Source organism: Arachis hypogaea, chromosome 19 (assembly GCF_003086295.3).
Source record: "Arachis hypogaea cultivar Tifrunner chromosome 19, arahy.Tifrunner.gnm2.J5K5, whole genome shotgun sequence".
Lineage (NCBI taxonomy): Eukaryota > Viridiplantae > Streptophyta > Magnoliopsida > Fabales > Fabaceae > Arachis > Arachis hypogaea.
The window spans coordinates 158,540,800-158,553,940 of NC_092054.1; the positions used below are offsets into that span (position 1 = coordinate 158,540,800).

A 13,141-nucleotide genomic window follows, 5' to 3' on the forward strand; every position below is an offset into this window, starting at 1 on the left:
TAGTCACGGCATTTAATGTGATAAAAGCTGCTGTAGTTCCATATCTAATGTATGAGACGGACCAGATTGTTAAAGTAATGAGAGAAATAGCATTCAGATGCGCGCATAAAGTTTATAAAGATGTGATTATGTCAAGAAATAATATATGTATAGCCCAAGTGGGAGATTGTTAGGAAATTATTTGATTTCCTAACTTATTTGTGGGCAATACATATATTAATTATAATCACAAATCATGCTATTTCAAATTAAATGACTTATATAATGGTGATCTCATTTATTGTTATAAATGCTAAATTGAATAAGTCATTATTACTTTTGATTTGGAATTAAATGAGAATAAAACCAGATATTATCTTTTGTTCCTTAGATAATTATCTTTTTGGATTTTAGATATATTATCTTTTGGGCTTTAGATACTATTTTATTTGGGCTTAAGGGTTTAATGGGTGCCATGCTCAAATATAAATAGACCTTCAGGGTTTCGGTCCCCAATATACCAAAGCCGCCTTTGTTGCTCTTTTCCCATCAAAAGAGTTACAGTACAGCCTCCTAGGAATACAGAAGGCTTTGGTTGAGGAAGATCGAAAGAACTACAAGATCCAAAATCTTCCAATCATAATTCATGTTTATGAATTCAGGTACGCTTCCGCATTATGTTATTTTTGGTGATTCAATATGGATGATCTGGGTTATAGAAATTAATTTATTCCAACATGTTACGCCAAAGAGGAGTATAAACATGAAGACATTTCCAATGGAAGATGTGGCTTGGCAAGAAAAACCTTGCAAATAACACTTGTGCTGGCATGCATATATATAATACAAATAGAACTGTCTCCTCTTCAACCTAGAGAGTCCTTGACTTCCAAAGCACCCTTTTGTCTTCACTTTAAGCCTTCTCATTATTCTACTCTCTTTCTTTCTTTACATTTCCCCATTTGTTTTTGTTTCTTAATTTCTTGCGAATCTTTTCTACTTCTTCCTTCTTGAACTTATTGAGAATACACAAGACATGCACAAGAAATGTTTCTGTTGTTTTCTATCTGAAGAAGAGCAAAGCAAAGCAAGGTGTGTGTGTGTATATTTGTAGATTAAAGTTGTTAATCAAGCTTTTAACGAAAATTCTAACGCTTGATTTTCGAATATATGTAGGAATAATAAAGGAGAAAAGAATAAGAATAAGGATTATCCATGGGAAATCTACACATCGAAGGAGCTGCTTCGTGCAACAAACAATTTTCACCAAGATCACAAGATTGGAGAAGGTGGATTTGGAAGTGTTTATTGGGGTCGAACAAGTAAAGGCGTCGAGGCAATTATATTCATATTTTTTTTTTTTAACTATACCCATGATTTATTTTGCTTATTTATGATGTTTGTTATGCACGGAAAAAGCCTAATATAAATGAAATGGAAGACAGATTGCAGTGAAGCGGTTGAAAACGATGACTGCAAAAGCAGAGATGGAGTTCGCAGTTGAAGTGGAAGTACTTGGAAGGGTTAGGCATAAGAATCTGTTGGGTTTGAGAGGTTTCTACGCTGGAGGAGATGAAAGGTTAATTGTTTATGATTTCATGCCTAATCAAAGCTTGCTCACACATTTGCACGGTCACCTTTCTTCTAATTGTCTCTTAGATTGGCCTAAAAGAATCAACATAGCAATTGGTGCAGCTGAAGGTTTAGCGTAAGTCCAATAATTTCATTCATCACTTCTTGTATGTATATATTCTTGTTATATAAATATATATATTTATGTGTATCAGGTATTTGCACCATGAGGCAAATCCTCACATCATACACAGAGACATAAAAGCAAGCAATGTTCTGTTAGACCTTGAATTCCAAGCCAAGGTAGCTGATTTCGGTTTCGCAAAGCTCATACCAGAGGGTGTGAGCCATCTCACAACAAGGGTTAAAGGGACACTCGGATATTTGGCACCGGAATATGCCATGTGGGGTAAAGTGTCGGAGAGTTGTGATGTTTACAGCTTTGGGATTCTTCTTTTGGAGATTGTTAGTGCCAAGAAACCAATTGAGAAGCTACCAGGTGGAGTGAAAAGGGACATTGTTCAATGGGTGACACCTTATTTCCAAAAGGGTGCGTTCAATCACATTGCGGATTCCAAGCTGAAGGGGAAGTTTGATTTGGATCAGTTGAAATCTGTGGTGATGATAGCTCTGAGATGCACCGATGGTAGCCCTGAGAAGAGGCCTAGCATGGCAGAGGTTGTGGATTGGCTTAAGGGTGCAGCTGGCAAGAGAAGAAGAGAGGTTACTCCTTCTCTAAGTTTGGGTAATGGTGATGATGAAGTGGATGACGATGATTACGGAGAGATTACACCATACCAATCCAAGTTGAAAATGGCAAGTACTGATAGTGATAGGCATAAGAGAAGATGATCATATATATTTGTGAAGTAGTGGTTGGACTTGAATTTCATTTGACTCGTTCCTAAAATTAAAGGATGTATACATACACCTGCCAAATGTGGAGCTACGGTAACAAGCTGATATTCTTGTTTGACCACTTTATTATTTCATTTTCTTAGCAAGATGATATAGTTAAAAACTATATGAAATTATTTAATTATTTTTATCTATTATCTTCACACGAAAAAGAATTAGCTTACATAACTTAGTCCGCTCCGATCAGGGCAGTTATTCCAACCAAATAATGACAAGAATACACCACTGCACTCTCTTTGACTTGAACGGTGCGGTGTTTAGAAAGTATCGCCTCATGAATGACGCTAATTGTCATCATGTATCTATATCTATATGTAAATCTCTTTTCTATTGCACACCCTTTAATTTGCTTAGCTAGCTTAAGCGTAGCTTAATGTCTAGGTTAGCTTTCAAACATTCAAAACAATTTGGTCTAACCACTACAACTCTTCTTATTCTACCTGCTGTAAAGTCTACCATGGACCCTAACGGCACTAGCGTAGGAACACTCCCGTCTGTCGTAGCTGGAGAACTTCCAAACCAATCAGAAACGATGTGGGGTCGGGTGTACCTGCCACGGCAAGAACTGGATAATAATGATCCTCGCATATTTGAGTTACCTTACACAGTAACTTTAAAGTCCAACCTGGGAATGATTTCCAACTTCAACCGACCAATTTTGGTTTTCAGTCCACTACCGCCACAACCCGGAGAACCGCTCATTATCAAAGACGACCACCTTCTGCTGCGCCATCGTGGTCGTGGTCGTCCAAGGTCTCTATTTGAAATTTAGGATGATTACTTAATTAGACACCTGTTTTCCTAACTCATATCTATATATATGTTAAGTGATAATTTTCGGTTTCTCTCATATAGTAGTAATTAATTATTGTCCGGTAGCACGTAATTAATAATTAGCTAGCTGTAGTCTTGACACGAAAAACAAGAAGAAGCACATGGCATGAAAGAAAAATAAACGCTCCCAGTCATTTCTCGTTCTTCTTCTTTTTGAGGCATGGCGCTCTTGTTCGCTTTCCCAATCCCACACTCCAATTACAGTGCTGGCATGACAACGATAACAGCATTATTGTGCTTACATCTTCTCCTCTTCACAGTAGTAAGAGTGAACTCAATAGAACCCTCATCATCATCTGAGGATCCCTACAAGATTCTCAACATAATCCCCAACCCAGACGGCACCTTCACCCGCCTCCAAAACTATCCAGAGACCCCTCCCTCACCAGATCCCACTCTCCCCATACCCGTTCTCTCCAAGGACCTTACCATCGACCAATCCAACCACACCTGGGCGCGGATCTACCTACCCCGCCAAGCACTCAATACTCCCCCTAACCACCCCAACCTTCCCCTTATCGTCTTCTACCATGGCGGCGGTTTCATATTCTACCATGCCAACTCCACCTACTTCCACGACTTCTGCGTCCGCATGGCCAACGCCACCCAATCCGTCGTCGTTTCCGTCGATTACCGCCTTGCTCCGGAGCACCGCTTGCCGGCGGCGTACGAGGACTCGGTGCAGGCGCTGCACTGGATCAGAGCCTCCAATGACTTGTGGCTGGCTCACGCTGATTTCTCCCGATGCTATCTCATGGGAGAGAGTGCTGGAGGAAACATAGCGTACAACGCGGGTCTACGTGCAGCCGCGGAGGCAGACCAGATCAGGCCGCTGAAGATCAAAGGGATGATATTGATTCAGCCGTTTTTCGGAGGGAAGAAGAGAACTCCGTCGGAGCTGAGGCTAGCGAAGGACTTGAACTTGCCACTGGCGGTTACGGATTCCATGTGGAAGCTGTCGCTGCCAGTTGGCACTGACCGGGATCACGAGTATTCGAATCCAACGGTGAATGGAGGGGCAAAGGTGTTGGCTAGTATAAGGGAGCTTGAGTGGAGGGTTGCGGTGTTTGGGTGTGATGGGGACCAGCTGGTGGACCGCCAGAAGGAGCTCGTGAAGCTGCTAAAGGACAAGAGAGTGAATGTGGTGGGCCAGTTTTATAATGCTGGTCGCCATGGCATTTTTGTTGGTGATGCTTCCATGTCCACCAAAGTCTTCCATTTACTTAAAACTCTTCATTGATCCACATCATTTTACTACTTTCCATCTTCCTTCCGTTAATGTATCTCCTCTACTCATTTTCATATTATCCACACGTGAATAAAATCATCGCTATATTCAATTTCCGTATTTAATCAAGCAAGGTCCAAAAGAAAATACAAAGGCCTTTCGGTGGCTTTTCGGGATTCGCAATCAACCATACCTTGAGTATCCTCTTATATATATATATATATAATTTTTTTTTTTGGTCAGGTAGCTTTCTATCCTGGCACACCCAGGCCAGTTTTTATATTTCAAGTCAGGTTTTTCATTTAGCTTTTTGAGTCCAGATAGTCTCTTGTCTTTTTCGTTTTCTTTCTTAGAAGTACGTAAGAATTCATTTGGTGCTAGACAATGGACCTCTAATCTCAGCCCACTTATCTTGTGAAGGGATCACTGACCCAAAGAAAAAGAATCTTATTTTACAACAACAAAAAAAACTCCCAAAATATATTAAAAAGAAAAAAAAAGTATTAGGGCGACTATTTTGTGTTTCTCTTCCTTCTTTGCAATATTTTTTGGCGAGGGAATGAGGGATGCTGTATTAGGGGTGTATATGGATCGGATCATATCCACAGATCCGCGGTCAATATAAAAATTGCGGATACAATCCGATCCGCGGATCTGCAGATCCGCATAATAATAATTAAAAATAAATAAATATATATGTTTGGTATTATATTTACTTGTTTGTATCAGTTTTGAAATCACTATGGGCAATACATCTAGTTACTGCAGTGCGGTGTATGCTAATCCGCATATACATCGGCGTAAAGAACTGTGGGGTGACTTGACAAGGATTGCTAATATGATCCACGGACCTTGGATTGTGTTAGGGGACTTTAATGATGTTTTGTTGCAGAGTGAAGTTAGAGGGGGGCAATTTAGACTTGCCAGAGCAGAACAATTTGCGGAAACATTGGAGGATTGTGGGCTGTTTGATATGGGGGCTATTGGGAGAAGATTCACTTGGTACAGGAAGGTGAAAGGTGGGGTGCAGGTGGCCAAGAAGCTTGATAGAGCAGTCATCAACCAGGACTGGCGACTAATGTTTCCAGAGGCTTATACTGAGGTGCTGGCGCGCCTTCACTCTGATCATTGCCCATTATTCACTAGGTGCAAGATGGCAAAGAGGGCTACCAAGGGCCATCGTCCGTTCAGATTCCAGGCTGCGTGGATGACTCATCCTCTTTTTAGGAATGTTGTTGATACAGCTTGGAATAGAGGAGCTCCGGATGTAGTTAAATGTTTGTTGGAGGTTCAAAAAGATGCAACTAGCTTCAATAAAAAGGTTTTTGGCAATATTTTTGTTAAGAAAAGGGAGTTGGAGAGGCTTTTGAATGACGTTCAGATTACTCTGGAAAGTCGAGAGGATCAACAGCTTAGGATCAAAGAGCAAGTTTTGCATCAGGAACTGAATGCTGTCCTTCTTCAAGAAGAGTTGTTGTGGTATCAAAAATCTAGAGAACAATGGGTGAGATGTGGAGACAGAAATACAAAATTTTTTCATCTGCAGACAGTTATCAGGAGAAAGAGGAACAAAATTCATGGGTTATTTTTGGAGGATGGGTCTTGGACCACGGAGACTACGACTCTAGAACTGGCGGCAAATTCTTTCTTTCAAAAGCTCTTTTCTACAAGGGAGGATATTGACCTGGACGCCATGGGGCCTTTTCCTTGCCCGTCTCTTAGTACTGAGGCTTGTCAAAAGTTAGTGGAACCGGTGACGTCTGAAGAGGTTAAAAGAGCTGTGATGACCATGAGTTCATTTAAAGCCCCAGGGCCAGATGGATTTCAAGCAATTTTCTACAAAGAGTTCTGGGACTCTCTTAGCAACGATGTGTGTAGACTGGTCAAGCGAGCCTTTGAGGGTGAGCCATTGAATGCGGCTATTTTCGATACTCTCATTGTTCTAATTCCTAAAGTGGAAGTTCCCTCTTCCTTACGGGAGTTTCGGCCTATTAGCTTATGTAATGTAATTTATAAAATTGTCACAAAGGTTCTAGTTAACAGGTTCAGACCTTTCCTGTCGGAGATCATTGGTCCTTTGCAAGGAGGGTTCATTCCAGGAAGAGGAACCACAGAAAATATTATCATTGCTCAAGAGATTATGCACTTCATGAGGAACACCAAGTCTCGAAAAGGGACCATGGCATTCAAGATTGATTTGGAAAAAGCTTATGACAGGGTAGACTGGCGTTTTCTGGAAGCTACTTTGGTCCGGTTTGGGTTTCCAAAGGCTACCATTAATCTTATATTGAATTGTGTGACTTCCTCTTCGTTGGCAGTTTTGTGGAATGGGAACAGGCTCCAAAATTTCAATCCGAAGAGAGGGTTGAGGCAAGGAGATCCTATGTCTCCTTATCTATTTGTACTCTGTATGGAAATGCTTGCCTGCTTTATCTCTCATAGAGTTTCCCAAGGTTTGTGGAACCCAGTTGCGGTTTCTAGGAATGGACCACGACTCTCTCATTTGATGTTTGCAGATGATCTTTTGCTTTTCTGTAAGGCATCAAAAGCTCAAGTAATAGAGGTCATGCATTGTTTGGACTTGTTTTCTAGAGCGTCAGGTTTAAAGGTAAATCTTCATAAGTCAAAGGCCCAGTGTTCCAAGAGGGTGTCGGAGAGGAGAAAAGAGGTTCTCTCAGGGGTCTCTAACATCCGGTTCTGCAATGATTTGGGTAAATACCTGGGAATTAACATCGGTCATGCCAGAGCTTCCAGGAAGACGGCTCAGGAGATTATTGAAAAAATTTCGAGAAAGCTCTCCAGTTGGAAAGGACGCCTACTGAATAAGGCAGGGAGGCTTTGTCTTGTTAAATCGGTTATGGCCTCTATCCCAGTTTATGAAATGCAAATTTCTCTTCTCCCGAAGTATGCATGTAATAAAATTGATTCCTTGATGAGACAATTCTTGTGGAAAGGCCAAGCGACTGGAAAAGGACTGCCTCTGGTCAGGTGGGAGGTCGCCATAACTCCTAAAAAGGCAGGAGGATTGGGTATTAGGGATACTTCCTGTGCTAACATGGCGCTTCTGGGAAAGTTGGTATGGGATTGTCTAAATAATAGTGAGAAGTTATGGGTGCAGGTTCTGAAGCATAAATATCTCAGGAATCAATCTGGTATGAACGGAAACAGTAGAAATTCTTCATCGGCTACCTGGAAGAACATTGTTAGTGCCTATGAGCATCTCAAGGAAGGGCTTCATTGGAATATTGGAGATGTCCACAAATCAGTTTGGTATGATGAGTGGACTCCTTTTGGTAAGCTTTGCAACCTTGTTCCTTATGTACATATTTCTGAATCAGATTTCATGGTGGCTGACTTGTGGAAAGGGGTGTCTTGGGAGGTTGATAGTCTTACCACGCCTATTCCGCATGAGATTAAGCAGTTTATTTATGGTCTGAGATATCCTAGTTTGACTGAGTTGGAGCCACAGTGGGAGTGGTGGCCTGCAGCAACAAAAAAGTATAGTGCAAGGGAGGGTTACAGATGGTTATTAAAGAAAACATTAAATTGGAATGCCAACAGTAATTGGAACTGGTTGTGGAACACAAACATTCCAGAGAAGTTCAAATTTACTATGTGGCTTAGCCTACATGATGCTCTACCAACTGAGACCTTTCGATTCAAGCGGCATTTAGCTTCTTCAGATATGTGTAAGAGATGTAACAAGGCGCAGGAGACTATGGAGCATTGCCTTAGAGACTGTGAACGATCAAAGGCAATCTGGTATATGTTGGATCCTAGTATCCTGGACTCGACGGCTGGTACTGCTCTTGAAGAGTGGTTTCGGAAGGCCTTGGCTAACAATGAGGTGTCCTTTGGTGCAGGGCTTTGGTGGGTATGGAGACATAGGTGCAATGACATATTCAACACTGACAACCCTTGGACAGACCATAAGGTTGTTGCCTTGGCCAGAATTACCGCCAAGGACTTACAGGTTTACAGGAATCGAAGCAATGCCTTTAGGTCTCTCCGAAATTGCCTGTGTTGGGAACCACCGGTAGGCAATAGTTTTAAAGTTAATTGTGATGCAAGCTTGTATATGGATTCAAATTTAGCGGGATTTGGGTGTATTATTAGAGATTCTAAGGGAGATTGGATCTCGGGCTGCTCTGGAAGCATTCCCCCTTGGTCTATAATCAGATGTGAATTATTTGCTGCTTGGAGGGGGCTGGTTTTAGCTTGGGATTGCGGTTTGAGGGATATTATATGTGAAACAGATTGTCTTGACATTCTGCCCATCATGCATGAGCTTACAAGTGGGTATCCATCTGAAGTAACAGATTTGGTTCACAAGATTCAGGAGCTTTTATCTCGTCCTTGGCTTGTTCACGTTGAATGGGTGTCCCGAGAAGCAAATAGAGCTGCGGATTGGATGGCTAAATATGGTGCCAAGAGTAACTCTAATCATGTTATTTGGTCTGAGCCTAGTGTTGATCTCCAACGAATCATCCGCTTGGATTTAGAATAGTTTTTGCTTTGTTTCTTTCCTTGTTTAGTCACCAAAAAATATTTACTTGTTTGTATGTTTTAGTTAGTAATTATTATTCATATATTGTATTATTTTATTTTTGTTATTTAGAAAGAGTTTGATTAAAAATATTTTAGGAATAAATAAGTTTAAAAGTATGAAAGAAATATTTTAATTAAATTTTTTTACATAGAAATATGATTAAAAAAAAAGTTTTAATTATGTAGATATATCTGATACCCGATCCGATATCCGATCCGATGCAGATCGGATCAGATCAGATCCAGCACCTAAAAACGCGGATATCATATCCGATCCGATCCGATAAAAATTGTGCGGATCGGATCGAATTTTCGGCGATATCCGATCCAATCCGATCCGCGGACACCCCTCAATGCATCAAGGTGACTTCTTTTCACTGTGGCGCACTTGATCACCCCATCATTAACATCTCTTTTTTTTCTTGAATCACATACAATATTCCTATTAGAATGCGACAGAATCTATCATCAATAGTGTCAAATTCACGTGGCATAATGGCTTCTTAGATTTAGCATTTTATCATTCATTCATCTCCTCAAATGTTGTCAATTCTTGTTTTTGCCAAGGTGTATGTATGGTAAAAAGAAAGACAAGTGGGCCTCCTATATATGAGAGATAATATATATAATTGAAAAATGAAAATTCAGCGAGAGTTTGACATGGCAAATAACTTTTCATGAATCGGACAAATTAGTTTATCTGCGTATATATACTAATCATCGAGTAGGAAGAATTGTGGGATCCATGTTTTTCAAAGGCACTATGACTCTATGAGCGACAACATTGAATGCCAGCTGAAAATATATAATTTCCTTTCTTCAAAAGAAAAAGAAAAACCACGTAAGCCGCTAACTGCTTATTTTGGGAAGAACAAACTTCTAAGACCAAAAAAAAAAAAAAAGGCTTGCAAGGTTCAGTAGAGCATGTTCACGTATCAAGGTGATGTTGGTCACCATTACATAAAATTCCGAAGAAACCATGCATTAAAAGAGATATAAAAAGGAGAGTGCTAGGTAAACAATGATTATCTTGAACAACATGAATAACTATTAATTAAATAAAAATATATTACATCCTAATTTAATGCTACTAATTAAATTTAAGATTAATTTACTCTTTTAACTCTATTAATTCACATTATTCAAAAATGTTGTTATTTAGTTATACTTTTCCATATTATAAAAAAGAAACTGTATTCAAAATTTCAAATACACGTGAACGTGTCATGATTTTGAATAGAGATATACGTAGCATATCCATCCGTTCCTCATCATGACATAACATAATGCAATAGGAGGAGTGCTAGGAGGCAGTAATTTTTGTATTTTGTAATTATCAATTGACTATCAATAATATTTTTAATGGTGTAAGATTAAATTTAATGGTAAGAGATCACTCACTCTTCTTTTGATAATTAGGTGCTGGCCACAAAACACAAAAGTTGTTGATTTCCTAGACTTTTTCATGCAATAGTTATAAGCAAGCATCGTTTTCGAGCACTCAATTTTCCCATTTCCCAAACGAAACCGAACAATAGAAGAAACAAAACTAACGAATGGAAGCCATTTTGAGCCATATTTTTATAATGTCTGAAATTACGTGGCCAACTTTAAATCTTAGCCAGTGTTTTGAATAAGAGTAGTCCTATCAATCTACCCATTAGTATGATCTCTTTTCCTTTCTAAAGTCTAGAAAAATTAAGGGATGAGTCATGACATGCATGGAAATTAATTCATTATTGTGTTGAAGCTTTGTCGGTTCTTTCTCCAACCCATTTCATCACCATATAGCAAAACTACAAAACAAAGTGACAAATAGGCCATAGAAGAAAAATCGGATATTCATCCTGCATTATTATTTGATTAAACCCCTAATAAATGTGTGTATTAGCTAGACACGTAATTATGGATGAGATTTGAAGTGAAAAGAGAATACAAATTTTTTCTTTTGTAATTATAATCATATAATTAAATTCGAGTACTCAAATTTTTTGGAATCAAATTTTTTAATAATAAATTTAGATGTTGTTAAAAAAAAGAAACAAAATATATATATATATATATATATAATTGATGGGAGGAGGCAGGAAAAAGAACACGAGGGGTCTTTATTTTGTCCTTTTGTGGTCCTAATGTAGTGCCAAATTAGTCATAGCAAGTTAGCCAATCTCTTGTGTAAGTATACTCATAAATAGTTATTTTCTTTTGTCTTATTAAAAGAATAATATAATTATATCAAATCTCAATGATCAATAGGCCTAGGGGGTGCCTACACCTATTTTTCTTTCTTCTATTATTGTATTTTACTGACTAAAATGAAAAAATTATTGAGGTTTTGTCCTTATTGATGAACCAATGGAAATTATCATAAAGACAAAAACATTCATTTCAATCAACAACATTTCCAGTCACAAGAGATTTAGCTTGGTGATAGACTATGATGATATGATCTAAATAGTCATAGATCTTAAAATTATGCTATTACATATAGTTGTTATTCATCAGTTCTTTAATTTGCAAAATAGTTGTTATTCCAATCCCATTTGTTTATTATATATATGTCACTTTAATGGTTACCATTTTGATTCATATTGGACGCATCAGCTACCCTACCTCACTCTTTTGGCCAAATGGTACATGAAAAACAACCCTTGGTGGAATTGGAATAATAGTTAACAAAATAATTTTGAAGGGTCAAGGACATCAAAGGGGTTGAATCCGAATATCAATGGAAGGTAATATATTTTCTATGGGCATGTAAACATGCTTAATCATAATTAATTACCTGCTAATTAAGCTAGTTGCTTCTTGTTCTTTTGGAGTATGTTAAGGATACTATTATTTGTTTGTGGTTGGGCCGTGGAATATATATAAAAGTAAATGAACTTATAGACAAATAGCTAGTACTAGAGATGCTACAAATACAAGAATATTAATTACATATAGGTGATGAGCATAGAATCGGAGCCATCTATATAATATGACCAAAATCTCCTAAGGAAAAATGTTGTTTTAGAAGATACCGTAGCTGTGTTGCACACCGCAATGTTTGGTCTTTTTAGAATGATTTTGCAAACAGAAAAGTCATATCAATTGATAGTTTTCTTGAACTAGTTTTTAGTTTTATTCTATCTGTTGGGACTAAAATCAATAATGCTAGGAACCATGATGGTTTCAGCAAAAAACCAGCCAAATATCTTTGGATGAATTCAAAATCTCTACGTGGATGGTGCTTATACTATTGGATGGTTCTGAATCTATTTTCTGATTTATCATGTTTTAGGCATAATTGAATCAGTTTCTGTAATTCACGTTGCAATGATACTGAACATATCTCTTCCTAATTTGAATGTGGTAAAACATTTAATAACGAATATTTTAAATCATAAATAAATAAAACTAATTACTATATTTATAATTAATTAAGTTGTTCCATTCTTAACTGATTTAGAGTTGGTTCCATATACTTTTTCGGACTAAAATATTTATGGCCAATGACAAATATTAAGAAATGGTTACGTTTATTGAAGGCATAGTGAGATAGAAGAAATAAGTATTAAGTAGTATAAGAAAATGAAATGGTTTTAATTTGCACGTAGTGCAGGGTTTGAGGAAAGAGAGTACGAGAATTGGACTGTCATTGTTGTGGCTTGGCGGCTGAGTTTTTCGAGTTTGAAGCAAGCATGTCTTTCTTCATTTCTTTCCTTATTGTATTATGTAATCAATCTGATTTGTAATAACTAAACAAGTATAGTATAGTTATTGGATCATAATACAGGCTTTTAAGAAGAAATAAATTATAATAATGTGTTCATTGCAACATTTTTGTTATCATTAAGTTCATTATTTTATGTTGATGTACTCACTCTGCTCACGTGATGAGCTTCATTGCAGCATTTTTGTTATCGTTAAGTTGATTATTTCATGTTGATGTACTCACTCTGCTCACGTGATGAGCAAGCAAGCGGTAATAGAAATTCTATGGGTCTTAGATTGTGCCAAAATAAGTGGAATAAAACAGTGTTGTGAGTGAAACGGCGAATGTGCCATTTAAATACAAAC

At 38.1% G+C, this 13,141-nt stretch overlaps 3 protein-coding genes and 1 long non-coding RNA gene across 4 annotated transcripts; all 4 read left to right on the forward strand.

The window, feature by feature from the left end:
• The first annotated feature begins 684 nt into the window (after window positions 1–684).
• Window positions 685–2,599, forward strand: LOC112775438 (PTI1-like tyrosine-protein kinase At3g15890). Its single transcript, XM_025819045.3, has 4 exons — window positions 685–1,071; window positions 1,156–1,315; window positions 1,425–1,687; window positions 1,767–2,599. The coding sequence occupies exons 1-4, from the start codon at window positions 1,016–1,018 to the stop codon at window positions 2,401–2,403; spliced, it is 1,116 nt and encodes a 371-aa protein (XP_025674830.1). The 5' UTR covers window positions 685–1,015; the 3' UTR covers window positions 2,404–2,599.
• Window positions 2,600–2,685: 86 nt separating this feature from the next.
• LOC112775439 (carboxylesterase 1) lies at window positions 2,686–4,643 on the forward strand. The gene has a single exon (XM_025819046.3). The coding sequence runs from the start codon at window positions 3,464–3,466 to the stop codon at window positions 4,541–4,543; it is 1,080 nt and encodes a 359-aa protein (XP_025674831.1). The 5' UTR covers window positions 2,686–3,463; the 3' UTR covers window positions 4,544–4,643.
• Window positions 4,644–5,273: 630 nt separating this feature from the next.
• Window positions 5,274–6,900, forward strand: LOC140182447 (uncharacterized). The gene is made up of 2 exons (XM_072228656.1): window positions 5,274–6,749; window positions 6,850–6,900. Exons 1-2 carry the CDS (start codon window positions 5,274–5,276, stop codon window positions 6,898–6,900), a joined length of 1,527 nt encoding a protein of 508 aa, XP_072084757.1.
• Window positions 6,901–11,680: 4,780 nt separating this feature from the next.
• LOC112777346 (uncharacterized) lies at window positions 11,681–12,899 on the forward strand. The gene is made up of 2 exons (XR_003190388.2): window positions 11,681–11,814; window positions 12,684–12,899. It is a non-coding gene; the product is annotated as an uncharacterized lncRNA (long non-coding RNA).
• Window positions 12,900–13,141: the final 242 nt, after the last annotated feature.